This window comes from Chenopodium album, chromosome 1, assembly GCF_948465745.1.
Source record: "Chenopodium album chromosome 1, dcCheAlbu1.1, whole genome shotgun sequence".
Taxonomy (NCBI): domain Eukaryota; kingdom Viridiplantae; phylum Streptophyta; class Magnoliopsida; order Caryophyllales; family Amaranthaceae; genus Chenopodium; species Chenopodium album.
In genome coordinates, this window is record NC_137834.1 from 2,396,146 (window position 1) to 2,423,796 (window position 27,651).

General features: G+C 35.5%; 4 protein-coding genes across 7 annotated transcripts; 1 reads left to right on the forward strand and 3 right to left on the reverse strand.

The window, feature by feature from the left end:
• Positions 1-28: 28 nt before the first annotated feature.
• LOC145628010 (snRNA-activating protein complex subunit-like) lies at positions 29-5,524 on the reverse strand. 2 transcript variants are annotated; one of them, XM_081680363.1, is made up of 11 exons: positions 5,187-5,423; positions 4,361-4,644; positions 4,074-4,140; positions 3,886-3,941; positions 3,336-3,537; positions 2,413-2,501; positions 2,221-2,305; positions 1,706-1,801; positions 1,320-1,445; positions 982-1,239; positions 29-490 (listed from the first exon to the last, which is right to left on the reverse strand). In XM_081680363.1, the coding sequence occupies exons 2-11, from the start codon at positions 4,561-4,563 to the stop codon at positions 200-202; spliced, it is 1,473 nt and encodes a 490-aa protein (XP_081536489.1). In that variant the 5' UTR covers positions 4,564-4,644; positions 5,187-5,423; the 3' UTR covers positions 29-199. The 2 variants fall into 2 exon arrangements, with proteins under 2 accessions (XP_081536489.1, XP_081536530.1); XM_081680404.1 differs by having other exon boundaries at positions 253-384; positions 5,187-5,524.
• A 3,640-nt stretch (positions 5,525-9,164) lies between these two features.
• LOC145639901 (protein NEOXANTHIN-DEFICIENT 1-like) lies at positions 9,165-12,791 on the forward strand. Of its 2 annotated transcripts, XM_081691230.1 has the most exons (11): positions 9,165-9,420; positions 9,881-9,965; positions 10,083-10,166; positions 10,265-10,328; positions 10,516-10,562; positions 10,881-10,935; positions 11,071-11,109; positions 11,372-11,543; positions 12,072-12,135; positions 12,214-12,270; positions 12,467-12,791. In XM_081691230.1, exons 2-11 carry the CDS (start codon positions 9,898-9,900, stop codon positions 12,699-12,701), a joined length of 885 nt encoding a protein of 294 aa, XP_081547356.1. In that variant the 5' UTR covers positions 9,165-9,420; positions 9,881-9,897; the 3' UTR covers positions 12,702-12,791. The 2 variants fall into 2 exon arrangements, with proteins under 2 accessions (XP_081547356.1, XP_081547351.1); XM_081691225.1 differs by lacking the exon at positions 9,165-9,420 and having other exon boundaries at positions 9,695-9,965.
• LOC145639895 (serine carboxypeptidase-like 45) lies at positions 12,773-15,749 on the reverse strand. Its single transcript, XM_081691221.1, has 9 exons — positions 15,299-15,749; positions 15,012-15,107; positions 14,531-14,623; positions 14,288-14,367; positions 13,876-14,157; positions 13,675-13,799; positions 13,380-13,472; positions 13,165-13,282; positions 12,773-13,064 (listed from the first exon to the last, which is right to left on the reverse strand). The coding sequence occupies exons 1-9, from the start codon at positions 15,672-15,674 to the stop codon at positions 12,915-12,917; spliced, it is 1,413 nt and encodes a 470-aa protein (XP_081547347.1). The 5' UTR covers positions 15,675-15,749; the 3' UTR covers positions 12,773-12,914.
• A 971-nt stretch (positions 15,750-16,720) lies between these two features.
• Positions 16,721-26,909, reverse strand: LOC145628115 (coiled-coil domain-containing protein SCD2-like). 2 transcript variants are annotated; one of them, XM_081680494.1, is made up of 17 exons: positions 26,293-26,909; positions 25,930-26,159; positions 24,438-24,513; positions 24,280-24,321; positions 24,126-24,188; positions 22,184-22,233; positions 22,065-22,092; positions 21,735-21,809; positions 21,521-21,631; positions 21,383-21,443; positions 20,050-20,166; positions 19,805-19,926; positions 19,589-19,658; positions 19,361-19,402; positions 18,469-18,509; positions 17,463-17,589; positions 16,721-17,218 (listed from the first exon to the last, which is right to left on the reverse strand). In XM_081680494.1, exons 1-17 carry the CDS (start codon positions 26,692-26,694, stop codon positions 17,136-17,138), a joined length of 1,740 nt encoding a protein of 579 aa, XP_081536620.1. In that variant the 5' UTR covers positions 26,695-26,909; the 3' UTR covers positions 16,721-17,135. The 2 variants fall into 2 exon arrangements, with proteins under 2 accessions (XP_081536620.1, XP_081536577.1); XM_081680451.1 differs by having other exon boundaries at positions 21,735-21,818.
• Positions 26,910-27,651: the final 742 nt, after the last annotated feature.

A 27,651-nucleotide genomic window follows, 5' to 3' on the forward strand; every position in this document is an offset into this window, starting at 1 on the left:
CTCGTATTTGTTGTCTTTATCTCACACAAATCAGTTAAACACATCCTACTTAAGACCACACTTTTTTCATTGATTATACTGACTGGTCTATACCCCCCCACACATAATCATTGTCATCATCACAATCAATGGCTAATGTTTTTATCAATGTGATGGAAAAAGGAATATACAACTACACATTGAATATGAAAGACCACAATTAGGAGTAATCCTGAAGATAATCGTGCACTTGAAACGTATTATACAACAGAGTACCCTCTTCAGAGTAATGGAGGAGGTAATAACAGTTATCACAGAAATAACAAGGATTTTCCCCGGCCAACTTGTCATCCAACGTCACCTTTGTGGCTTTGTATATACGGCAGACAGAGCACTTCTTTAAAACTGTTTTCAATTGATACACAAGCAAAGGGTAAGCTGCCCGTTTTTGTACATCATCTGGGTGAATCAATCTCATGTCTCTTATCAAAATAACATGCTTGCAATCACCCTGCATACAGTTTTGCTAATTACATCAGTAGTCATGAATCAATCTCATTAGTCATGAATCAGGAAGCACATGATATTGGACAAAGAGAATGGTGAAGTCATGAGCGATATAACCAAGAAAAGTGACGCGAAAAGATTAGAAGACGTAGTAATTGATTTACTATATTAATGAGAGCAAACTTCTAAGAATTTGCTCTTTGACTTGTTATTCAAACCAACCACACTTATTTTCCTTATGCGTTGGAAATGAGTTATACCCTTGACAAAGGATATTATGTGATTATATTAGGTAATTGGGAGGATTCACATTCAGCTGTAGAGAACAGTAGATGCAAGATCCTTTATCAATATGAATTTTCCTAAATTTATAACAAATGTCTGGTTATGTGAAAGTTGCCTTTAACTTCCAGAAAATCTCACACAAATTATAAGAGAAGACAATGAGAAAGGGTAATACTGATAAGCAAGAGCAAGAGCAAAATTAAGGCTTACCTGGTGACAATACAGATACCCAGAGCCAAGCCGGAATCCCAAGTCACAAAAGCGAGTCCTTTGCATGTCAACTGATCTAAAATTAGGCAATTTGGATATTGGCTTGCTGTCCAAAGGAACCTTCTGACCCTTTCCTACACCAGACAGAATAGAGTTCCATTTTGCAAGTGCCTCTTTCTTGCTATTCTTAAGCCAATCAAAAATTGGCTCACTATAGTTGATAGCAGAAGGGTCCCTTGTGTCGTTGCAGAAAACCTCCTGTAGCAACGGGAAAGTTTGGTTTAACATAGTAATCAGGCACCATATGGATTAAACGAACAAAAGAACCCATGACTTGCCTCTATGAGGAAATATCCAGAAGGATCATATGTATTTGCTTTCTGCATAACCATATCTGTTAAACAACGAATCTTATCCCTCAGCTCAGTCAAGGTTTGATTGCCAAGGACCAGAAATTCCTGTGTCTGAAAAGAGGAGAGACAAAGAATGAATATACACAAGACATAAAGACTGATTGTACCACTACATCATTAGCCTACAGACCACCAACTACATAAATAAATAAAAAAATAAAATAAAAAAAGACCACAATTTTTTTGTAAGATCCAAGGACCTTCTACAGGTTAAGATTGGATGTAATGAAATACTATCATAAAGTAACAGACATCAGCAAGTTAAAATACTGAAATCTAATCCAAGCTGAATGAAATGTAGACACCCATACCTTTTTCCAGGAATGTTTGTTGTGATAAACCTCGACACACAGAATAGTTTCTGGGTATTGAATTGGTCCATGTTTCCCAGTCAGTGAGCATTTCACCTAAACAAGAAATAAAGTATTATGGATAATAAGGGAATTTATATATACTTAGGACAAAATAAATACTCCACAGAGCACCCTTAAAGTCTTAAGGATTATCAATAAATTACAGTTATACTGTAAACTCCTCACTCCATTCAATGATACAAAAACAAAGAGGGCAAGTGAGATGCATCAGCTCTTACATATTTCATTGCAGTGTTATTAATATAAGAGCATATTAGAGTTCCCCCAATTCCCATTGCAAACAACACTAAAGTAATAAAAAGTTGAAAATAGGAGGAGATCAGAGCAACCAACAAATTCATCAGTTATGTAAGAACTTTTTGGAAGCAAACCCTGATTAGGCAGCAGAGTAACTTGGAGAGAAAGTAACATCAGTAATCAAATAGATTCAAGGAAAGTTTTAAAGCACACACCTTGGCAGGACAGCCAGATGAGTCGAGATATTTCAGAGTTTCAATGTTTCCAGATGATAGAGCAGTGGTGTTATCTTTCTCACAACTGCAATTTCACCGACAAACAGAAAACAAAAGATAAGAAACAAGATAGAAATCAACAAATAAAAAAATTTCAATCAGAAGAGAGTTTCAAATAGATCCAGTACAAACTTGAATGAATGGAGTTTCACTGATGCCTTTTCTTCTTCCTGCTTCTGCCTGATTTTTGCAAGATACTCCACTTTCTCAAGATACGAGTCCTGCAAAAACAAATCCACATAAATCTAAGGGTTAAGATGGATTCAATAGAAAACTTCATAATAAAATTTATAAACCAGGAAAAATAAGAAAGCTACATTTTGCAGGTCTTGCACTTCAAACAAAATGATCTTGATAGGTCAATTTTTATTTAAGAAAAAACTCTAGCAGAAAATGATATTGAAAATAAATAAATAAATAAATAAATAAAGTTGTTCCTTTAAGCTTAATCTTTGAATCATTATTCAATGATGAAGCCAAAATACACAAAAATATGTTTTTAAAATTCAAACAGGCTCTTGTTATAGTTTAGGCAGCAGTGCCTCCCTTCATTAATCCCTATATACCACACCAAAGGAATGAAACAAATCTTTAAAATTGTTTGTCTTACAAAAATTGCAAGTTGAAATTAGACTCTTATGATGTGTTTGGATTGAAGGAAATGGAGGGAAAGGAAGGGAAGGGAAATGAAGGAATTGATTATCTTTCATTTGGATACCACATGAGAAAGAAAGGGAAATGGAGGGGAGAGAAATGGAGGGATTAAATTTTAAGAAATTCATCTCTCCATCAATTGAGAAATTTGGAAGGAAAGCTCATCTTTCTTCCCTCCCCTCCCCTCCCCTTCCCCTCCCTCCCCTTCTTTTCCTTCCATTTTTAATATCCAAACACAATGTTAAATGTAGTTCATGAGACCCTTTCTTCACAAAAGGCAGGATGGGTCTTCCGAATCCCAAGCTTGGATGAGGGAATAAGGTATTAGTTGCAAAGAAAGAAGAAACTTTCAAAGTATATACTACAACACAGGGAATAATAATACGAAGGGAGAACAATACACTGTGTTTTTCCTTATCACAATCAATCACTTTCTTCGTCCTCCCATTCTTTGAACCAGCTTTATTTTTAGCTTTTCTCTTCCTCTTCTTCACATTAGTGCCATCTTTTTCTCCACAGTAACTTGTGTCAGATGAAGAGCCATTAAAGGACTCACAGGAAGCTAATGTATCAGCATCCAACATCGTTTGATACTCTTCAGCCCTGGGAAACAAGACAGACAATAAGAAGTCTAATAAACCATAAGTTTTGCAAGCTCAAGCAAAAAAACTCCAATATGATCCGCCAATTTATAGCCTAGTTATTTTTATTCAATTGATCACTAAATCAGGTAGGAATAGTGTATTAAAACAACTAATAAGTCTATCTTGCCCCTCTCTTAATCACCAAATAAGGTCCTTATGGAAATGGGTTCATCAGACTCTCATCATAGTATCACACCAAAATATATGTGTTATATAATATATTCAGAAAGAGGTAAGGAATTTCCAAATACAGCATAAATTTTTTAATTCTCACTGATCATATCTTTAAAATTTTAAATTCACTAACCCTGAACTGCATGGGTCTTCTTCCAAGTCTGAAGAAGTTTTAGCCTCCCCATCATCCTATAGAAATAAAATAATTAAAAAATAAAAAAAGCAACAAAGATGATTTAAGAACCATAACAGATGTATCAAAAAAAGAAAAAGAACAATAATAGAAAATTAATGTTCTTAGAAAAAAAAATTATACCATACCTGAAAAGCAATTCTCATAGCCTCAGCAACCAACTCTTCATCACTGTATAACTTAAGTTGATCCACCCTAAGACAGAAAATTTACAGCTAAATTCATCGACAATAGTAGAAACACCTTTTATATACACCCGAGAATAGTTTTTTTTTTGTTCATTTGATTTTTTTTTTCCTTCTCATTTTAAGATTTTGAAATGAGCAGAAAATATCCTTCCACTTTCCACCCGGGTGTATACGAGTATTAGGAAAATCAAAAGAGCAGCAGGGATGAAAAACAAGAAGTGACTTACGAAATATCTTCATCTTCGAAATCAGTATAATCAGAGACTAATTCAGCTTTCAAACTCTCCAATTCATGGAAAACATCGGACTCAAAAGCAGAAACCCTAGTGAGGGGGCTTACAAAGTCATGTACAAAGATTGGACCTCCTCGTGGAATCGAATATGAGGATTCTTCATCTGAAATTCGTTGCGATGACTCTCCCTTATCCATCTCTAATCATCAAATTTCATGGGAACCCCAACCAATTTAGCATTCAGGCAGTTTTTGATCCTCAATGCTAAATTCTAGCTTCTGTGAGAATCATGAATTAGAAAATGTGACCATAAATTTACAAAGCAAATATATAGTATAAGATTTTTGTGACTTCCCTCCACCTCCCTTCCAAAAGTATTCTAAACTATTGTTTTTCATCTTCCAATTCTAGCATCTAAAATCAAAACTCATAATTAGTCTAATTTCAATAGTCAAAATCAATTACACAAAACAATTCATATAAAATTTGGCATCAATTGCATATGAAATTAGTCAATTAGATATATAACAACCAATTAGTCTAAATCTAATAGCCAATGTCAATAGAATTTTGGCCTGAATTGCTAAAAGTTTAAAACTTTATACAAGTATTACCTATCTAACAATATCTATTCAAATTGAAAAAATTAAAACTAATACAAACAATTAAGAATCAACCAGCTATATACTCTATTAATCAAACACATTAACAAGTACTGTAACAACTAAACAATATTATAAATTAAAAGCTGGAACATTGAAAAAATTAAAATGAAAACTGAAAAAAAAAAAAAAAAAAAAAATTGAAAGAACTGACTTACCGAGAGTTCTAGACTTCGAGACAACAACTCAACGAGTCGTAGGTCGGTGCGGGACGGTGCCGCCAGCGGCCAGCTTCCGTGCGCTGTGCGGGTCTGCCGGAAGTCGAGCAGAGGAGCGTAACTGGGGAAATTTTTTGGGGGGGAAGTAACTGAGGAAGTGAGAGAGAGAGACCGTGCAAAGAAAGAGGATTTAAAAAAAAAACAAAAAAAAGGGTTTTTTCTCATTGGTAGCCATGTAGATTTGAGTAACAAAATTTTTCCATAAATCTCTTAAATAGCAATAGATTTATCATTTTTCTCTAATACAGTGTTATTTTAGTAATTTTAGCATAATTAAGCTATTAATCATGGTTAATTACATTCCCTTACCACCACACCACCATACCCTCACCACCCTCCTATCTAACCCCTACCATAAAAAACACCTAGCCAGTCAGCCACCACCTTGGCACCTTCCCATCCCTCTACCACCCTTATTCACATCCCTCCTTCAATTCCCCCCACCCTTGAAACACCTTGCCGCACCCCCTACGAGCATGCGCAACCTAGCAGCCACCATCTAACGCAACAACAACCAACCAACAACTTCCACCACGCCTCTGTCTCCACCCGCATCAATCACACTCACACAAAGTTAACCCCTGCCGCCCCTGTATTTAGCACATAGCACCCACTAGTCAAACTCTTACTAAACGCTGCACAAAACACCAGCTTTTAGCATTGCCTCAAGCACTTAAACACACGCAGCAGTCCATTAACAATAATAGTCGCAAATAGCAGTTGCAAGAGTCAATTTCAGCCCTAATTCATAATGAACGCTACATAAAACGGTTTCAGGGAGGGAAGGAAAGGATGGTTAAGGGTTTCGGGGTGGAGGGGAGATTTGGCTGGGTTGTTCGGTAGGAAAGAGAATGGCGGCAAGCTGTTTCAGCGGTGGGGATTGGAGGAGGTGGCTTGTTGGTTTAGTAACTTACACATGATTATTTAACCCTGGTTAGTGATTTTAGGTTATACGGGTCAGAATTAGTAAAATAATGCTATGTTAGAGACTATTTAGATTACTAATGCTATTTAAGAGAATTTGCAAAAAAATTGTTACTATTGAGAATGTGCAATTTTATATGGCTACCAATGATAATTTCCCAAAAAAAAAAAAAAAAAAATACTTGTGTATTGCGCCTCACCATTGTTTTTTGGGAAATTCTCTTTGGTAAACCTCTAATTTTTACTTTTCTCAGTGGTAAATTGCAAAAATTCTTATTATCTTTGGTAAACCTAAATTATTGGTTACCATTGATAAGTGTTATTTTAATAAAAGTTCTTAACTATAGTTAGTTTTTATTTTTTTAATAATTAAATTATTATAAAATATTTTATTTTAAAATAATAAAATCAAACCGGCCCTTCCCCCACCCAACCTAGCCACCGGCCAAAGTCGCCCGACCTCCCCCACAATCGGTCGGCGACGCCCGACCTCCCCCACCCTCATTCGGCGACGCCCAACATCCTCCGCCCCACCTTATCTCTTTCCCCGCATCTTGAAACGTCCTATTTCACCACCTAACGGCCACCGCCGACCGCAACACTAACCAACCCGAAATCTAACCTCCTTCTCCGACGACTCCCCTCCCCTTTTCGCGCGTCCCAGGAACCTTTAACCCCACCCAAACCACCCGAAAACCTAACCCATTTTCTAGGTTTAATTTGGATTCAATACCCTAAATGGGTTTGGGCTTTTTGTGTTTTTGGGTGGGGTTTAGGATTTCTGGGCCGGCGAACAAGGGAGAGGGGTCGTCGGGGAAGAGGGACAATTTTCTGGGTGGTTAGTGCGGTCGGGGAAATGGTACATTTTGAGATGCGGGGAAAGAGAGAAGGTGGAACGGGGGAGGTTATCGCCGGTTGGGATTGGGGAAGGTTGGGCGTCGCCAGGTGGGTGGGGGAGGACGACGCACCGGCGATGGTGGGTTGGGCACCGGCCGTGGGTAGGGGTGGCGGAGAGTTGGAGGAATTGATGATCTTGATGATGATGATGAGTTAAGTGAGGGTATTTTAGGAATTTTTTTTTTATTTTAAAAAAATGTTAACCATGGTCAAATATTAACTAAATTGCTTTATTAAGTTCACCATTGAAAAAATATAACAAATTAAAGTTTACCAAGGACAATAAGAATTTTTGCAATTTACCACTGAGAAAAGTAAAAATTAGAGGTTTACCAAAGAGAATTTCCCTTGTTTTTTTAAGTAAGAAAACCGTATAACATACCTTTAATCGACCGAATAACTCCGGACTAAAAAAACTTTTGATCGAGTAATCTCTAATTGACAAAGTAAATTCTTATTGATTGACCCATAACCGAATAAGGTCCTGTTTGGTAATTAGCTTTTAGCTGATTGGTATAGCTGATTATATTAACTGGTTTGACTAGCTGGTTATATTAGCTTATTTGACTAGCTAGTTGTAAATAGCTGATTGTGTAAAAGTGTTTGGTAAATAGCTGTTTATTATTAGCTGTTTCAATGTATTTAATACCCAAAAAGCTAATTCTTCAATAAGCTAATTGTAAAAAGCTCTTAAAATGAGCTTTTTCAAAAAGAACTTTTTGGAACCAAAAAGCTTTTTTAATAAGTTATTTACCAAACACCCAAATTAGCTTTTTAAATTGGTCAAACCTCTAATAATGCTCAATAAGCTAAAAGCTTTTTAAAAAGCTATTTACCAAACAAGGCCTAAGTAACCTCTGATCGACCGAGTAACTTTTAACCTAGTAACCTTTGACTGAGTAATCCCTGATCGAGTGAGTAACCTTTAACTGACAAGGTAATTTCGACCATGTTTTCAAAATAAAAATACGTGGCTGGTGAGCCACATATGAAAGTTTGTGAAACAACATTAAAAAGTCCTTCTTACAAGGGGAATTCTTATCTTATTAGAAAAAAGAATATGATATAGGCTAGAGCTATTATAAACATCAATAACCATATTATCATATACTAAGGGCCCGATCTCATTTAATGAGCTGAAATGAATTGAACTGATTGGAGCTGAACTGAATTGAATTGATTGGAGTTGAATTAAACTGAACTGAACTTAATTGAACTGAATAGAGTTGAAATGAATATTTTATAAAAGAAGGAAATTAAGAGCTAAACTGAACTGATTGGAGCTGAACTGAACTGAAATTAAGCTGAAGTGAATAGGCCCTAAATGACCTACGTTAGTGATTCAATCTGCTGCACGATTCGTCTCTAGGTATAGGTGTTGAATACTCTAATTATGAAAATGAGTGAGGAGAGATCGAATGTATTTGATAATATGCTCGATTTGCCAAGGGGTTGCCCAAACGCCTTGATGACTAATGGATTATCCCCTTCAATCTGAATGCCACATTGAATAGCTAGTTGGACTCCTTTATAAAGAGTTAGAGCTTCTACTGTAAATATTTTGTTGTTGCAGAGGTTGAAAGTAAATGTCTTGATGAGGGCATCGCTGCTATCTCTGATGATGATTCCTGCTACTAGCTTCAGCTGTAAATAATTTGTTGTGTGTCGAGGTTGAAAGTAGATGCCTTGATAAGGGTACTGTTGCTATCTCTTATGATGATTCCTGCTACTATTAAGTTGTTGCAAACCAAACCGTCGAAGTTAATTTTGGTATGTACATACTCGTTCAGTACGTGTCACAACTACATTCACACCTATAAGACAGAATCCGTAAACTCTAAGCACCTTGAAATTTGATAACAACCCCTATATAAATCAAGATTAGCTTTCTTTCCAAATGATCCATCTTGTGTCTAAGCATGAGTATATGAAGAATTATAAGAAATTAATTAGTAAAAAAATAGAAGTGGGGAAGGCAGTTGGCGCCAAATTAGAATAAAAAAGTAGTTGGATTTGGGTGTTTATGTTTGTATGGTTAAATGGGTTTGGAACTATAGTTTATTCTTTAATCTCTACTATTAGTGTCACTCTTATCAGCTTCATACTGAGGATAAAGACATAGAAAAGGGGAAGTCTATCCACATTAAAATAAACCAACCAATGAATTTCAGCAGAGTACTCCCCTTCCTTTTTATATATTAAATTAAATAAAAATTAGATAAACTCCGATCTCCATCAAACTGCTGACGTCACTCCTTGTCATCTTCATCTTCTTCAACACTCTCTCTTCTTTCAACTCCATCATTTCATTCATTGAAGCTGTTCATCAATTAATTGGACCCTCCAATCAAATGTAAGTCTGTATTATTTATTTCTTCCATTTAAATACTTTAGAGCATTACATTTAGTTAATTGTAATATTGTTTTCATGATTTGATAAACTGTGATGTATGGTATATATACATATATATATATATATATATATATATATATATATATATATATATATATATATATATATATATATATGTATATAGTATATTTAAAAAATCTGTGTTATTGTATCATCATATCATAACCAACTTGCTATAATAAAATGACAAAAAAGGCTGCTACTTGCTATTTATAGATAGTACAGAATCCATCTTATTTGCTGGATGTCTCCTCAGTGACCTCATCGCCGCCTCAGTTTGTTGTACCATTCATTCATTTTGCAAAACTATGGACTAATACTTCTACAATTGTACAATATTTACTGAAAAAGGCAAATTTACAGAAAACTAATAAATTGAGTTGAATTTCAAAAAAAGCAGAAACTTTTTTAAAAAAAATGGAAGCTGCTGTTGAAGCTAAATCTTGTACTTCTTATGGCAAACCCCCTTGGAGATTCACAGGCAGGCCAGTTTCCCAATTCTTTATCTTTCTTTTTTTTTTTTTTTTTTTTTTTTTTTTTTGTGTGGAGGTTTAGAACTAAAAGATTGAATGGTTTTTATGGGTTTCTGTTTTAATATGCAGGGCTCTGTATCAATTCCATTTAGTGAAGGCGGATGTCGCCCGAGCTCTGATTCCCAAAGAGTTCAGATTAGTTGAAGCTTTTGGGTATTATTCATTCCTTTTGGTTTTTGGAGTGGAAATTTGTTATTGCTAATCATTTGGGTATTATAAATTCATAACAAACTTTGCTTTGGACTGTACAGATATACACTTGGTGGATTCTTTCTTGCTAACTATGATCATAGTCCTGCTGGAGTCTTTGATGAGGTGCCTACATTTCCACTCAAACATAAAAGCTTAGATTATTGTAAAATTCATTCATTGTTCTAATAACATAACAATTATTGCATTTTGAACTCTTTTTTATATCTGGAAAGTGCACTCTTTTGGATGAATAGTGTTACTGTTTTCTTATTCTTTTGCTCTTTTTTGGGTACTTTGTGGTCTGTTACAGTTAGTGGTGATTGCGGGGATTGTTTGGAACCCACCGACATCTTGCGCGTATGTTACTCTCTAATTCTACCTTTTCTTGCTTAGTTATTGTTTAATTAGTCTAGACAGTATGCTGTGCTAACTGTTGCAAATCAAAACAACAGTTAGGAAGGACATAAAACAAAGCACTATTCCCTATTTATGAAAACTATGTAATAAGGAGTAATTATATTTGGGAGTTAGAAAAGATTGAGGCCTTATTCATTTACAGTATTTGGGACTTTCAGAATTTACAATTTAGATCGAGTCAGTTGGTAGTCATCAGTATTTCAATGCAACATGATATATACTGAGAGACTAATTCTTTTTTGGATATTGATTAAATAGATGGGCATCCAAGGTTCTTGTTAACAGCAACGAGGCATGCCTTCATGGAAGAAAGGTAGGGGTTCGCCATCTTGATTATTCCAGGACATGGGGAGCCTATTTTTATCATCAGTTTTTCGGCTTTTGATTGCATATATGCAAGTTCGTTTCTGTTTGGTGACTAATTTACTTATAATGTTCAACCTTGTAGGAAGTGGGACTTCCAAGCCATGTTGCTAGGTTTACAAAGGTGGGTTCACTATAAAATTTTGTTAATTGTCGAATATTGCATAGTCTCTCTGGAATGTCTTTATAAGCTTCTAGCTTATGCTATGAATCAGTCCATAGAGCCATCAGTAGTTGTGGATTCAGTATATTTACCGATGTTGAGAAGACTAGAAATCAAGACACCAATGTTATAAATATGCAGAATTTAAATATGGTTTCTGGTTTTAGATACTGTACTGTAAAATAGATTCCATCTTACCTAGCTTCCTTGCTGTCCAGAGCAGAGATTCGCAGCAGATGCAAGGGCAGAGGAAAGCAGAGGCAATCGCTTCCTAAACATGATTGGTTTAGGTCATGCCAAACCTAGTTCAAGGTTTCATTTGGATACTGAAGTAACTGAAATAAGTGGCTCATCAGCTACAGCTGAGAAGTTCAGTATTAACCTCCTAAGTTCTGGTGAGTTTGGTGCCATTTGATCAGTGGAGTTTTTGTTAGCAAATGGTAGAAAATGATGCTAATGAATCAATGTTCCTGATGCTTTACCTTGCACCAACATCACTTTTTTTAGATCCTAGAGCTCTCTCGAGTTAACTAGGCTATATGGTCATACTTTACCTGGATTTTCAGCTAATTTAGTTATGAATAGCATTGTCCATGTATGCTACTATGTTATGGTTATTATGTGAATGATATGCCTTTTCTTCTAAGGTATCTCTGAGTTCGGGGTGGCTAGTCTTGGGTATATGACGTTTCAAAGGCTTAAAGACCCTGAATAACAATCTCTGGGAGATAGTTTACGGGCTTGTTAGTCTTGTGAAGTATTCAGTTCGGACTTTTTTTGATAAATTCTAAGAAATCAAGTTTAAGAAAGTTTTTACTTTTTCTCATTTCCTTTTATCCCTGGTAGAACTGGTTTTTAATTTAACTGTGGTGTGATAATTCTTTTGATTGTTCACCTTTTGTTTGTGTTTTTGGTCTGTTTAGTGCCTGAGGAGAATTCCAAAGCATGGTTGGGTCCGTTCATCAACTTGTCACTTCCAAGCTTTAGGTAAATCATCCAGAATATCAGCTCCACCTTTATACGTCGAAGTTTTATGTCTAAAGGTTTCTTCTGCTGATTTTGTAGTGGACGTACAGAACATAATCCCAACCTTATCAAGTATTCTTGCCAAATGGATTGCAGGTTTGCATCTTCCTACAATGCCTGTCTTTCATATTAGTTTTCATACATAATGAAAACTGTTAGTATCTAAGGAAGTACTAATGAATGATTGACCTACACAAAAAATTATTTCAAAGACTTCCCTTCAACTTGGATGGATAGTCTTTTATTTGTTTGTGTTTTCTGATTTTCTGAGAAAAAATCTTTGTAAGTACAGGGTGCGTGTAGTACAGCCACTTCAAATATCCAGGCCATCTCCTATTACTGATCACAGGACTGGACATCAGGCTGCTGTAGACCAGAATTCAGATTCTGCACTTCAAGCTGTGGAAGTTACCTCAGAATTAAGAAGACGTTTAAGTCTTTCAGTGATGTTATCAAAACCGATACTGGCTTTGGAATTTAACTGTTTGAATATGAATGTTGAAGATCCTCTTGTCATTTCTCATTGAAATGCACCTTGTCTGTAAGAATTATCTTGGTTGCAGATCTATTGTGCATCTTATCTTAATAAAAAGCTGACTCACACAAAATTCATTCGACATTATGCAGAAAAGAAAAAGTGGCCTTTCTTACTGAATACAGAATTCACAAAAAGCTTATACTTAAAATTTCCCTAGTTACACTTATGTTTGCTGTTTCCTGTGCTTACTCATTCAAGTAGATCAGAATACTTCAGGAAGAGGCTTACCCTCCAGAAAAGATTTAAACAGCACAAGGGACCTCTCTGGCTGAGAAAATGGAGCTTCATGAGATGCTCCTCGTATTGTGGCAAAAGATAGGACATCTCCATGCACTTCTGTCCAACCACCAACCTAAAAAATGAAGACAGTTTTTTTTAAGAGTATCAAAAATTTAGTTCATCAGTTGTTAGCCTCTTGTAGAGTTAAAAAATTCTTCAGTCTGAAAGCTGACCTGCATCCCCACAAACCAGACTCTGTATGGTACAGTTGTGTTCAGTTTTAGCTCATCAGCTAGCCGTTTAACTAGTGTTCTACTTCCAGTCAGAGGAATTACCGAATCTTGATCTCCACTATGACCGCAAAGGTTAAAGGAAAGATATCGTCATGGAAAAATTAAAACTCAAATTACAAGACATTATCACTGACATAAACAGAAAATTAGTATACCTGTAAATCAGTGCAGGAATTCCAGCCTTGATGAGATCGCCTAGAATATGTATTGTTGGTTGCTCCAGGTCAAGTAGCTCATAATCCAGGATTCTGATTATTAAGAATGGCAGCAAGCATGCATATCAAAATCAATAATCATATATTAAGAGTTCAAGATACATAAATTAACATCAGTAAAGTGCTAAAGCTAAATACAGATATTCTACCCCTCAACAAGAAATTAGTCTTTGGTGTTTCCAATCCAATTTGTAAATTCAAACTAAATTTAGGATAAGTGATGAGAAAGTATTACTTGCTACAAACAGTCCATGAATTGACTCCTACAAGACGAGCATGCATGGCCTTTTGCACATCCTGCCGATTTAAGTATTTCAGCGTTTCATCCTCCACACAAACGTCTATTGTCTCACCATCTTGCTGCAGTATGCATGAAAAGATTGAGACAAAACTTTCAGCTGAAAAAAAAAAGGTAACTAATGATATTCAGACTCACATGGGGAGTAAGGAATTTGGATTGGGAGAATATAGATGGCAAGCAAACATCGAGGGTAACATCATATTTATCAACAAATCTGCTTGTTTCTCGGCTCACCAAGTTCATCACCTTAGAACACATTGGTGACACAAATCCTCGGTAGTATTCCCCCACATAACGTGAATAGTTGCAAGCCGAAGTAAATACATTGTAGGTGGAATCAGATATCAATCCATGAGACCAGAAAAACTCTGCTCGTGAATTGAAATCAGTAATGAACTCTAGAACTGGATTACCCAACTGCAGTTGAGAATAAAGATATGAAAATAATGCTAAGATGTTTTCATCAATAGGGCAACTATGTCAGCAGAAAAACTACTACAAAAACCAAACAAAATTTAAAAAGAAATATGTGAGGTGTTTTACTCACTGCAATTCCTTTCAAGTTAAACAGTCTTTCCTTCTTGTTGTACTGAAGCATAAGTTCGGCTAGTTGAGGAACATAATGACCTGTTTATGTAGTGTGCATCAGGAGTTCAGTTCGACTTGTGTTATCGACTCATCAAAATTCAATTTACAGCATCATCCGGAAGTTCTTGTCACAATGTAACAACTAATTCGGATAATGTGAGTACGAATTAAGATTAGTTCTGCTAAAGGAAAAGAGAGTTACCGGCATAGCTTTCCCCGGTAACGTACAAGCTTCTGTTCTGATATTGTGGGAACTTGAGAAACCATTTTTGCAGAAACACGAGATTGTCCCTGGCTTTATTTTTTGAGTAAAAGAAACCGAAAAAGCAAAAGAAGCAGTGATGGAAAATGTGTCAATCATGAAGTCTTTTCTTTTTCCAAATGGAAAAATACACAAAGAAAAAGTAAAAGGAAAACGCAGAAAAGGTAAAGAAGAAGAAAACGAAGCCATAAAGTATTGAAGTGGACAAAGCTTGAAAAAGGCAAAAATTAACAAAGGGTGTTGCAGATAAGATTCCTCATTCACCAAATCACCACAGTACCACTGTGGCCTGTGGGTGGGGCGGGAGTAAGACCCGGCGAAGAATCCGATATAGATACTTGAATATTCATTCGTCATAAATTTTAATGCAACTATTTTAACTTAGATGAAGCAAAATGTCATAAAAATGGAAGATAAAAACCTGTAATATGATCATTTGCAGTTTGATAAAAGGAAAGATTAGTTGAATATGAGAAACCAACTCCTGCAGGAGTTTCTAAATACAGCATATTTGCTTCTGCAAGAATATCAGCATGTTAGTTAAACTGTCAACAAATAATGCAGGAGATCCAGAACATAAACAACGCAGGAGTTTCTAAATACAGTACAGCATATTTGCTTCTGCAAAAATATCAGCAAGTTAAACTGTCAAAAAATAATGCAGGAAATCCAGGACATAAATTTGACAAGGATGAAAAGAAAAAGAACCTTTGTTCCAGCTATACTGATTAGTAACGAGGCGATTTCCTGCAGGCCGAAAAGGTCCATTTTCAGAGAAAGCACCAACACCAAGTGAAGAACAACCAGGTCCTCCGTTAAGCCAAAGAACAAGAGGCTTAGTAAGAGGGTTGATTTCAGCCTCAACAAAGTAGTAAAACAGAGCTTTTTGGTTGGTTTTGTGTTGATCATCAGTAAGTGTTACATAACCTGAGTAATGCTGGAATTCTACTGAAGGTTGTCCTGGTAATCTTGTTATTCTGTCAGTCGACTCGATCACGATCACACCATTCCCAATTCCTAAAATTAGTAACTGTAAAACTAGGAGCATTCTCATCACCATTGCTTTTTTTGGTAGGCAAATCATGCAAATTAGTCAAAGTGGAAGAGAAAGAGAGACGTTGGGTTGAATAGGATGAGGGTAGGCTGGTAGCAGGTAGAAATGCTGTTCTACTGTGGTGCACTTCCTCAGACCCACTAATTTATAGTGTGTCCAAATGATAAAGACTTTTCACTTTCAATTTCAAAACAATAAAACTATTCTACTACGGAGTATTATACGTTTATATTACACATTTATACGGTAAAAGAACATTTGTTGTGAAATTATCTAAACTCATCTCAGCTTATTGTTTTATGAACATAATAAGGTAAAACTTCTAGCCAATGAGCTTTTCAAAAATAGTGAACCTAGGAAATCTATAACATGTACCTCTTCTCTTAATTGTTAGGGAATAATTAACAAGTTTTCTTTGGAGATACATACCAGATATTATTATTCTTTTGTTATAATTATAGAAAATGTCCTTTGTTTATGAATCATATCATTAACTTGAGTTGATGTTTAATTTTTCAAATCAATGATTGACTCTTTAGTCTTAACAACTAACAATGAAAAAGTGAAAGGAGGGACAAAATGTCACCCTTCAAAAGAACTTACCCTAAATTTCTGTTTATTGTACTACATGAATATACTTTTTTTTTTTTTTACGACGACATGAATATACTATTATCTAGTTGTTATCAGGAAATCCAAGTGGAGTGAGCCCTTTTCGTTTACTTTTGGTGCATGAACAAGGCCTATTAAGGCTCCTTCCTACCAGTAGAAGGCAGTAACAAAAGACTACAAGGATGTTGTTAACTTGTGATAGTGATGTCGCACATGGTTTCATGACCCCATTTTTTCACTTTTTGGTGGTGGGTTGTGACCAGCCAAAGTGTAGCTAGGCGGAATTTTTTTATAAAAAAAAATAAACAAGAAACCTATACATATATGATATATGTACTTCGTCTCTTCAGAACACATCACTCGAGTTGTTTTAGTTATAGTTACAGTATTAAGTTACAAATAGGAACATCGCTTCGGATTAGGAGTACATGGGAGATCTTCCCTAAGGTCACAAACTCAACTCATTGAGTCCTTTCATAATTGTAGGTTACGGACCTCAATTAATTTGGAATCCTCTCATTGTAAAGTTGTGTAAGCCTAAAAATAAACAACACACAGAATAGAGCCCAAGTATCTCAGTTATCGAAGTAACTGCTGAGCCAATTCTAGTTGTTGCAGAATTGATATGCTCATATGCATTTCAGGAACATCAATTACAGTATGCATTAGAAACAAGATTGAACATAGGTCTAGGATGGTGACTCGATATATAAAACATATAGGAGCCTGGATCCCAATAAACAAAACGGGGATGGCCCAGCAAGTAGGAGAAACTAAGCTATGTACATATAAAGAAGAAATACATTCTATACAGCAGTGAGAACGAAAGATGAGGTCTCAACTAGTAAGTAGAAATTACGTGTAATTTAAGCATTGGCATCAGAAATCATTTTCTCTGCGAGATGCCTCCCAGAGTCGACGTTCAATCCCTAATTTTCTCAGCTCCACCAAACCTTGATCAACTGAGCAAGAGGCATCAAATGAAGCATATTAGAAACCATGTGCTCTGACATTCAAGCCATTTTGCAAGTAGGCAAACAATCCAAAACAAGCACAAATATAGATCAGAGGTTTATCAGCATGATCAATTTTTCCAAGAGTAGGGCCCTCTTACAGGATACAACAGGACCATAAATTCCATGAGGATATTTACGTTTTTTTTTTCCCACAACTTATAAGAACTAGAAACCAGAAGAGAAATTTTACCGTCAACTGCATCATGTGAGGTTGGCGAATGTCTGCTCCGACCGATCCAAAATTGAAGCCTTTCTTTGGCGATGTCCTTCTCTATACCAAGGTTCAGCGCTCTTCTCCAAAAGTAAGTCAGCCATGCCTATTCATCCAACATTCAATTAGTTAAAAACTTATATCACTCACATCAGAGAATTTGGATAAGCTAACACCTGAAGACCACATAGGTCATCCCCAAGTTCCTAAATCTCATTTTAAGTATAATTGTCACTAGAAATAGATCCATTAATTACTGTTTTGCTTGCTTATTTTATCCTTCACATTAGAACTTGGTGTGTTCATATAAATTGAACTTAAAAACAAAAGGGTTTTAGGCTTTTAGCTGCAGAACTGACACAGCGAGGCAATTGACTCCATAAGCATGCAGAGAATGAAATAACAAAAACATCAATAACATTTCCAACTTTGAGAAACACTTAGGACCACAATGGTTAGATTGAATTTGATGTCAGAACGGTTATGTAAACTGGCCACTTCAACAAAATTACACTCCGTCTCGTAATAATCGCAACACTAGAATTGCACAAAGTTAGAAAAATATAGGGTGGCCGGGTGGGGACCATAGGGGATTTTTTATATTACAAAGTATAGTTAATAGGAGAAAAAAATTCTACGTACTAAAAAAGTGGTGTAAGGGGGGTTAATGGGAGAGTGAAATAATAAAATAGTAATGGGTCCTTGCCAAATAAAGAGGAGTTACAGTTATTATGAAACGGACGTAAAAGGATAGTGTTGTGATTATGAAACGGAGAAAGTAATGAACAAGGAGTAGTTTCTGAAAGCATTTTTTTGTCAAAAGCAGTGGATATAAATGATAGCTAGCAGGGATCATTGCAAACATAAATACATTTGGCAGTCTCAGGAAATTCTAAACACGAAATTATATGCGCTCTAAGCTTGTCAAGAAGGAAAATAGAAAAAACCTAGAGTGAAGAAAAACTGAAACAGAAAAGAGCCAAACCTCTTTAAACAAAACATCTTCTGATTCCTCTGGGCTTAGCTCTGTCAGCAAAAAGGAATATCAAAACCATGAAGGCAATCAAAATTTAACATATCTATCAGATATACAAGTCAGATCCACACTAGAAAATCTCCATGATTTTTAGATGAACGAGAATATATTTCAGCAGAATATTAACATAGCTGAATCATTAAAAAAATAAAATAAAACCAAAATCCGACAACGGGAAAAATTAGAAAAACACCATAGAATTTATTGATACTTTCTTTATTCAATTAATTTAGCATCACAATTTGCAAAAAAGTGAAGTGTCAACTTACAATCTTAAGAATTAGTAGCCCAGAATAAAGTCAAAAGCTTACAAGTTACAACTACTCTTACAGTGGATTTTGATTAGAATTGTAACAGAAAGGGCAGGAAAGAAAGGGAAGGGATGGTATGGGGATTGGTTTATTCCCTCCAAACCTCTCCATTCAAATGAAAGAAAATGGACTGCTCAGTTCCATTCCCTTTCTTTCTCATTCCAAATTCAAATAATTGAACATGGATCCCTCAGTCTCCCTTTCTTCACTTTTATCCTTTCATCAAATTCACTTAAAAGGATTTTCAACAAACCATCTGTAGGAGATGAGTCCAAAGGGCAGGTCAATTCTAAAGCCTAAAAGAGCAGCATATATTTATATATTCAGCATAAATCATGATTGAGCTTCAAATTTCTAAAAGTTCTTTACTAAAGGTTTTGGTTGATAAGGTTATCATTGTAACTATCTCTTTATAGAGGTCTTCACAAAATTACACTCAATCCTAATGAAGAGTAGTTTCATCCAATAATTAATCTATCTGGTACTTTATGATCTAAGAGCAATCAAATAGAAAAAACAAAGATATGTACCAAAGGCTTCCATATACTTAGCATCTCCTGGTGATTTGAAATCTGCATGCAAATGAAATTGATACATTAGTATAGTAGCAAAAGTGTAACAGCCAAATATATGTAGAAAGATTCTCCATGCTAAAACCATACATACAGTACAAGCAAGCTCATCATAACCATCAAAACAAAATCATGATAAGCTTGTTAAAGCCTTTATAAGAAAGTGCCAAAGTAATTTATGGCAACCTGAAATAGATAATCTAGAAGAATTTGGCCGGCGTTGCTGGGCTAATGCGTATGCAATGGATTCTTCCACCTGAAAAGATTAAAATCATGTCAAAAGTTAAAAAAAGAAAGAAAAAGCTAACAGCATATAGAAAGAAAGGGGAAAAAAAAAAAGTGAGGAATGAATGTCACAACAGATTGGATATAGTGCTATATCTTCAGGGAAACTGAAAGAACCTTTAATGACGCAAGCTCTTTTAAGCCCATTTCAACCGATAGCATATTCTCGATGTTTCCATCTCCAGTAAGATCATTGAAGTCTTGGTTAAGCCTGCTTTTATTCTCAGAATCTTCACCACCTGCTTAATCATATAAATGACATAAACAAGTATTGAGTACAGAATTCATAAACAAACTCCCGTAATCAGATGAATTAAAAGATATTTCAATGGTTTCACAAAGCTAGGAGACATAAGTACAACCTTTTTCCCAGCTTTCCTCTTTAGCCTTCTGGCCGGCAGAAATAACTAACTCGAAAGGAAGAGGAGCTAATGAAGACCAGTGTTCATATTTGGATGTAGCAATATCTGCACATATACCTGCCAAAAAGTACAAGAGTACAGTCAGAATCAACTAAGTAAACATATTATTTATGAAGTATTTAACTTTCTAAATTGTAATGTCCAATGCTAGAGGGTGGAGGGTAGAGCATAGGCAATTGGCAGGTCTTCTGTTATCAACTCTCTAAATTATTGTAATATGGCATCACGAGAGAACCTTGGTTGTTCCATGTGGGCAAGAACTCCCAGGTTGCAAACAGTAAAGGCACTTATCTTTGCCACTTGTGCAAGACTTACTACACACTTCAACTATAGTATTTTATGGCCGTATGGCAATTATGAAAAAAGTACAAGTAGAATTTTTGTAATATAATAACACACATACCGCAGCAGCTACTGGAGCTGTAATAAGGCAACTGCAAAAAGTGACTGCATTCAGCAAGACATAAATAGGGCCCTTTAAAATAATCCCCTTTAGGTTCAAGAAATTACTCAACTTATTACCTCATAAGGCTGCCAGAAATAGATCTAGGTGCTACATGTGCGTATATATAACTTTTCAGCAACTTTTGATGGATGCAGATTGTTGTTGAAAAAATCCATAGCAAAACTACTTAATAATAATGGGACAAAGGGCCAAAGGTGCATTTTTTAACCAGATGCAATATAACTGCCCAATGAGCCTGCATTATTTCATTATGTTTTTTTTTTATACCCTGCCGTCTGTAGCTTCATTAAATTTAGTACTCCGTAACAAAAAACATTATGATGTTCAAAACATAAAAGGTGTTACTGCTAGGATAACAGTGAGGTTATGTGATATGTGACTAGACCTGGAGGTCATCATGGTAGCCTTTCAGTAGCAGGGATTTGAGTGCATCTGACTCCGCAACAAGGTAAACTAAGCCCTTGTCTAGTTATAACCAAGCCAGACCATTGTATGGAGTTATTATGCATATGAGACAAAGGAATGAAGAAATCAGTAAGCAAGGGCAGATGTTAATATTTGAACATGTATCTATGGAAATTGACAAAATTAAAATCACACATAAGCTATAGATAATTTCAGTATTTCCATGGAAAGACACTAAGCTCTCAAAATAGCCAACCCCAAGAGGTGAATGACATTCCTCAATATTTCCCCGAAAGCATGTCAAAAATTTATTCTGAATAAAAAGAATGAACAAAGTATTCCCTAACCAATGAGTAAAGACCGAAAACATTAAAAAGACAATGAATATAACAGATGTATTACCAATCTGTGCAGCTAAGCCCCAGTAACGAGCAAGCCAACATCTCTTGAGAACTACTTCTTCCTGCCATGATAACTTGATCAGTAAGATAACTTTCAAACAACCAAAGAAGAAATCTGCAGTACATAGCTGGAACAGACCATCTCTTCCTGAGTTAAAATCATTCTTTCTGTCATTGAACGAAGAGCTTTAACTTCAGATTCAGTACCCTGAAGCCGTGCTGCAGCAGCTTCAACTTCATGTTTAGCATTCTTCAAACCAAGGAAGGAAAGCATAAGATCATATGTAATAGATAAAAAGGATAAGCAAGCAATTAAGTAGCCAAAAGTTGAAATTGTATCTTTAAAAAGTTACCTCGGCTTCAAAACGAAGATTTGTGACTTCTTTGTTTATTACTTCTTTTGATTGCTTGTCATCTTTAAGTGCAGCCTGTAGAGGCTGAGCTTTTCATAAATATCCATATGAGCAAAGAAACCACAAGTACAGAATAAAGTATATAAATGAAGGGGTTAGGTCTGCTTGATGCATTAATAATCCTGGATAAAGCCAACTATATAGCCCCACATTTAACACAAGGAAATCAATTAATGAAAACTAAAATATACCAGAGTAAGGACCAGTAAATAATCAAGCAAGTTCATAGAAGAAAAAGGGAAAAAGAAACAGAAGCCATGTTTTAACAACCTCTCTTTGACGTAAGGCGGCTTCTTTTCTGCAGAGATTACCAGAATGCAGAAATCAGAACAGAAAGTCTGAAACCCGAAAAACAGGTCAAAACATATCTATTGACAGTAAAATGATACCTGTTCAAAAACTTAGCTTCTAAAGAGACTCCATCCCCAAGCGAAGCAACCTAAAGAAACACAGGATTATCAAGATAATCAGCAGCGACAGGATAAACAATTATGAAATATAAGTTAGCATAGCTTAACAGCAGCATGAAAGTTTCAGTTCAAATTACTCCCTCTTATTAAAATGTTTTGTCATTATTCCCTTCTAAAATTCACACAAATATTAGCAAAATTTTCAAGTTAATATGCCCCAGTTATAGCCAAATTGTACGTCAATACACCCCCAGTAATTGTGTATGGACGTCTACTCATTTTTATAATATTTGAATTATACAATCATCTATTAGTTTGCTTTATCTTTCCAATGAAGCAATTTCATTTTAAAGGCTTTTTCTGTTATCTAGCTTTCATCCAAAACACCAACCATGTTTCAAGAAATTTAAGAGAGTATAACTATACGTTACATTTGTATATGGCAGACTATCAAGTTCATTAAATGTCAGATACTTTTATGTTGATCAACATAAAGGTCCCTTTTTGCCTAGTTTCATTCCCACACCATACTCTGGACAAGCAACAGCTCCCAGAACTGAGCTCCATTGTCCTGTTGCCTAACTCTTTGATTCATTAAAGGTTCAAATAAGGAACGTAAATTAAAAAATCTCCCTGAATTTCGAAGGAGAGTCTCTTAGCAATGAGTACAAGAATACATGGAAATATTTCACACGGGACATAATAAGGATTTGCAAGCCTATAACCCTATATAGCGATGATCGATGAACCCTTTTTTTATTCTGTTTCTGAAATCAAGGCTTTTTTAAAGTGAGCTAATAAATTTTATTCGCATTCCAATTTTATTTTAGTCTGAATTAAAAATGTTACCTTTTACTTCAAAGGAAGTTACAATTAATTAAGTCTACACTGTACTGAATCCATACAAAGAATACGTCTGCTCATGTCTATTCCAACTCTATTAGTCTCCACTGATAATGAAAAAAAAATTACTTTAAAAGCCACTTATCTCCTTCTTTTACCCCCTTATGTAGACTTGGCAATCCTGACCCGAAATCCGAAATCGATCCAACCCATACCCGACCCAAAAATGGAGTTGACATGATCTTGACCAGACACCCAAACTGACCCGACCCGAAGTTAACCCGATACCCGAAGTGACCCACCAAAAGTTGTCTCGAAGTGTTTGACCCAAACAGACCCGATACTTGAAATGTTCTAAACTAAAATTACCTTATAAATGAACTAAAAGTGTTTGATGCCAAAAATGTTTCAAATTGTTCATCTCCAAATGTAGCCAAGTTCATAATACTTGTAATAAAATTATCGATTTCAGCTTGATCTACAAATGAAACAACCCGAACATGACCCGACCCAATTTTTACCCGATCCGAACATGACCTGAACATACTTTACCCAAAAATGGTATGACCCGAATAGACCCGACCCAAAATTGAAAAAACCCGATACCTAACCCGAGTCATACCCAAAACCCAAATTGACCTAACCGGACCCAACCCGCACCTGACCCGAATGTTAGCTGACCCGACCCAAATGACCCAATTTTCATTTGGATAGCTAAAATTACTCTTTTATTTTGAGTTCATAAAGTGGTAAAAAATTCCCGATGGTTTTAGGAAAATTAATGAACTTTGTAATAATTGGAAAGAAATTTGTTGGCTCACACCTGCATAAAGCTAGTTCTTAATCCCATAATATAAAAGCAAATTTTTTAATTTCAAATACTACAAGCTTGACATAGATAAACAGAAGTTCTAGTAGTAATTTGGAATCATCATTCTTCTTGTAGAGCTCCAATTATGAAAAGGGAGACCACAACAACAAAGGTATTCAATCCAACAATGAAAAAACAAATGTTATGTTACAATTTACAAACAAATAAAGATATTATTTTCTAAGGAAAAGGACAATAAAACAAAACCTGTTTTTCAAGCTCTTTAACTCTAGCCTCCACTTGCTTACTTCTCTCTTCTTCTGCTCTAAGCTACAGAAGATATGAAATAAAAAATAAAAAAAACCAAACCAAAACATTAATAAATATGATAAACCCAATTAGGAAAGCAGAAAGGATGAACCTTTGAAAGCACATTGTTGTTCTCCTCTTGTAGCATATCAAGCTGCAAAAAGGATATGTCAATCAAACCAATTTTGAAGAACATGGGAACTAATATCCTCCACCTCTTATATCTAGATGCATAATTTACAAATCTCTGCATATAAATTCGAAACATACTTCATCACGTAGACCAGAAGAATCTTGCAGATGTCCTGCATCTTTGGTATTATTTTGTACTTTATCTGCAAAGAATCTGGAAACAAACACAACAATTTAAACTGTTTAAAGTCAATGCATTACGATGATTTATTCACCAAAGATTCACCATATACATGGTTCTGCACAAGGGAAATAGACATCCATGTGGCTTATTAGGCAAGGAAGCACATACCCAGAGACGAGACCGATGTAAAAGGTATGAGATAATATATAGGATGCTATGGGCAGATAGGAGAATAGGAGAGTATTTGTACATGAATCAATAATCTTATAGAAAGCATTACAAGTGATGCAAAATACTCTAGGGAAAAGTTAAAATGATAACAAAAGTCATCTTCTTGACAAAGCTGTCAAAGCTTAGAGTAAATAGGAAGCATTACTTGAAGTTAAGCTCTCAATGGCCCGCCATTTTAATATCTTCAAACCAAGATTAGTTTTATTACTAGAATAATAGAGGCTAATCAATTATAACACTAACCCTTTCAAACAAGTCCCACTTCACACATTACATATTTGAACAAAATCTCGTGGGTGTTATATCAACAATCATGACTGATGCTGCATAAAATTGATGAATTCATATGATTTAACAGCAAGTTCATACTCACCAAATATAGTGAGTACATTACCTTCAACATAGCCTTATTATGTTAGTGAAGAAGTGAATGGTTATCCAAAAACTAAGGCTAACTTATGAGTCCAATAATTTCTTCTACTTGAATATGACATACAATGCTATAGAATAGGTTGGTGCAATGGCATTAGCTAAGTAGAAAAACATTACCATATCATGTTAGCGAATAATTTACTTCATATTATGTTAGCGAAGAAGTGAATGGTTATCCAAAAACTAAGGTTAACATATGAGTCCGATAATTTCTTCTACTTGAATATGCATACGAATCTATAGAATTGGTAGGTGCAATGGCATTAGCTAAGTAGAAAACTATTAACATTTCTCTATGGGCTGTAATTTTCATTAGAACATGATTATAGAAACCATGATCACTGAACATTTGCATTAGAACAGCTGAGCAATAACAACAATATCCAAGCATGAATCTCATCAAGATAGGGTCAGCGCAAGTTCAAATGATCACATTAACATTTATTTTAGAATACCATATGCCAATTTGCCTTCATAAGAATCTTAAATATAGCAATTGTAAACAATAAGTGCTCTACAGAGACAGAAATGAAAGGCAATATCTCGAAATCATAACTATGTACGTCTAAAATAATTTATAATCAAAGCCAAACTTTAGTAATTCCTAGCATCATTAACAATAGAGCATGTTTCAGATTCAATCTCTAATACAAATGTAGCACATTCATTGATCTCGATAATCAACTAAAATTCGTAGCAGAACAGATGCATACTCCTAAGATTCCTAACCATAATTAGCAACAAATCACCAAATACAACTTAATAAACAAATCAATACTATACCGTTTACTATTATCTTTCTGAGACCTAAAGGAAGGTGAATCCAATGGTGGGAGGGAGGATTGGCTCTTCAACGTTGTAACATTCGACGAAAACGGAACTGGTGCTGGTGTTGGTGCCGGTACCGGTACCGGAACCGATTTCGGTGCGGCAGCAGTTCGAACAGATGCTGATGATCTACCATTAGATTTCGCCCGAACTGACGGCATTTCATCCAGCGAATTCCTCGCTGACTTTCTCCACCAAAAATTCAATCAATCGTCAATTCAATCAACAACAAAAGCTAACAAAACTCAGCAATGCCGTAACAAACAACAGCAGATCAACAATTCAAGATAAATAGAGAGTAAAAGAGAGTTCACTAACCGCAGGAGAAGAAGATCTAGTGGAAGTAACCTTAGGAGCAGAAGGAAGAACAGGCTTGGAAACACCATTAACGATGTTTCTAGACAATGCAGGAGCAGGAAAACGTAGATCACCGCCATCATCATCATCTTCATCAGTAGTCTGAGAAGCCATAACTTGAGCTAGCCGTTGAGCAGCAGCTTGAGCAGCGAAGTTCTGAGTGCGCTTAACACTGGAAATTCCGGTAGCAGAGGAAGTGCGAGCGTGGTGGGCGCGAGTAGGCGAAGCGGTGGGAGATTCGACGGAGGAGGTGGTGCGATTGTGGTGAGGACGGGAAGAAAGGAGAGATGCGGCGGCGACATTGTTGGGCTCGGAAGTCCACCGGCGAGGGTAGATCGGACTTTCAGTTCGTTTGGTTTCCATTTGAGTAGAAGGTTCTGGAGAAATAGGTGGAGTTGAGGAAGATTGTCGTGGAAGTTAACAGACCATTGTCGTCAAAATGTTAATGAGGAGAGAGAAAGAGGAGATGATGAAGAAGAAGAAGATGTCGTTTGTTTTGGTGGTGTGATTGGCTCCACCTCCGTCGAGGCCGGCGAAACAGATGTTGTTGTTGTTCAATTTTTTAATTTTTTTTTTAATTTTTTTTTTTTTTTTTTTACTTTCTTTTTTTTTTTTTTTTTTTCTTATCACTTTCTTTTCTCAATCACTGCCGTCGCTGAACATTAGGGCCTGTTCCGATTGACTGAACTCAGCTGAACTGAACTGAACTGAACTGAACTGAACCGAGCTGAACTGAACTGAACTGAACTGAACCGAGCTGAACTAAACTGAACTAAACTTATTAATTAGTGATTTTTAACTACGGATTAGTGATCTTTGATTATTTATTGATATTTATTACTATACATATGTGTATATACAAATGTACATATTAAAATATTTACGAAAAATATACTATATAATTATAATTATAAAATGTATGGAAAATATATTATAAAATGTATGGAAAATATATTAAAAACTTGAAACCTCTAAACATTTTAAACACATATACTATTTACGATCCTAACAGAAAAGCAGCTATGGATATTGTACGACAAGAAATAACTGATCAGATATGGGAGTCAGTTCAGAGGAATGCCGAGGTAATGGAGGAGTTTGGTGGACAAGAAGAAGACGAAGAACTAACGGAAAACGAAGAACTAACTGACTATGAAAATTAGTTTAAGTTGTGTAGTACTCTAATTTTCTCAATGAGATTAACATTAGAAATATGTTTCAAAAAAATAGAACCATTTGAACAATGAATTGTATCAATATTATTATTGTTATTATTATTATTATTAATTATTGATAATTATTATTATTATTTATTGATTA

Bases quoted from the DNA above. Each gene is read 5' to 3' on its own strand.
- LOC145628010 (XM_081680363.1), bottom strand. From the start codon at position 4,563: ATGGATAAGGGAGAGTCATCGCAACGAATTTCAGATGAAGAATCCTCA. The intron at 1,802-2,220 runs GTGTGTGCTTTA...TTTCTTGTTTAG, and splicing joins CATCTGGCTGTCCTGCCAAG to GTGAAATGCTCACTGACTGG. The intron at 1,240-1,319 runs GCAAGTCATGGG...CCGTTGCTACAG, and splicing joins CTGGATATTTCCTCATAGAG to GAGGTTTTCTGCAACGACAC.
- LOC145639901 (XM_081691230.1), top strand. From the start codon at position 9,898: ATGGAAGCTGCTGTTGAAGCTAAATCTTGTACTTCTTATGGCAAACCC. The intron at 10,329-10,515 runs GTGCCTACATTT...GGTCTGTTACAG, and splicing joins CTGCTGGAGTCTTTGATGAG to TTAGTGGTGATTGCGGGGAT. The intron at 10,936-11,070 runs GTAGGGGTTCGC...TCAACCTTGTAG, and splicing joins CATGCCTTCATGGAAGAAAG to GAAGTGGGACTTCCAAGCCA.
- LOC145639895 (XM_081691221.1), bottom strand. From the start codon at position 15,674: ATGATTTGCCTACCAAAAAAAGCAATGGTGATGAGAATGCTCCTAGTT. The intron at 15,108-15,298 runs GTTCTTTTTCTT...ATATTCTTGCAG, and splicing joins TCAGTATAGCTGGAACAAAG to AAGCAAATATGCTGTATTTA. The intron at 14,158-14,287 runs GTGAGTAAAACA...TCTCAACTGCAG, and splicing joins TTAACTTGAAAGGAATTGCA to TTGGGTAATCCAGTTCTAGA.
- LOC145628115 (XM_081680451.1), bottom strand. From the start codon at position 26,694: ATGGAAACCAAACGAACTGAAAGTCCGATCTACCCTCGCCGGTGGACT. The intron at 26,160-26,292 runs GTTAGTGAACTC...TGGTGGAGAAAG, and splicing joins CTAGATCTTCTTCTCCTGCG to TCAGCGAGGAATTCGCTGGA. The intron at 21,444-21,520 runs GTCTGTTCCAGC...TTATCATGGCAG, and splicing joins TTTTAACTCAGGAAGAGATG to GAAGAAGTAGTTCTCAAGAG.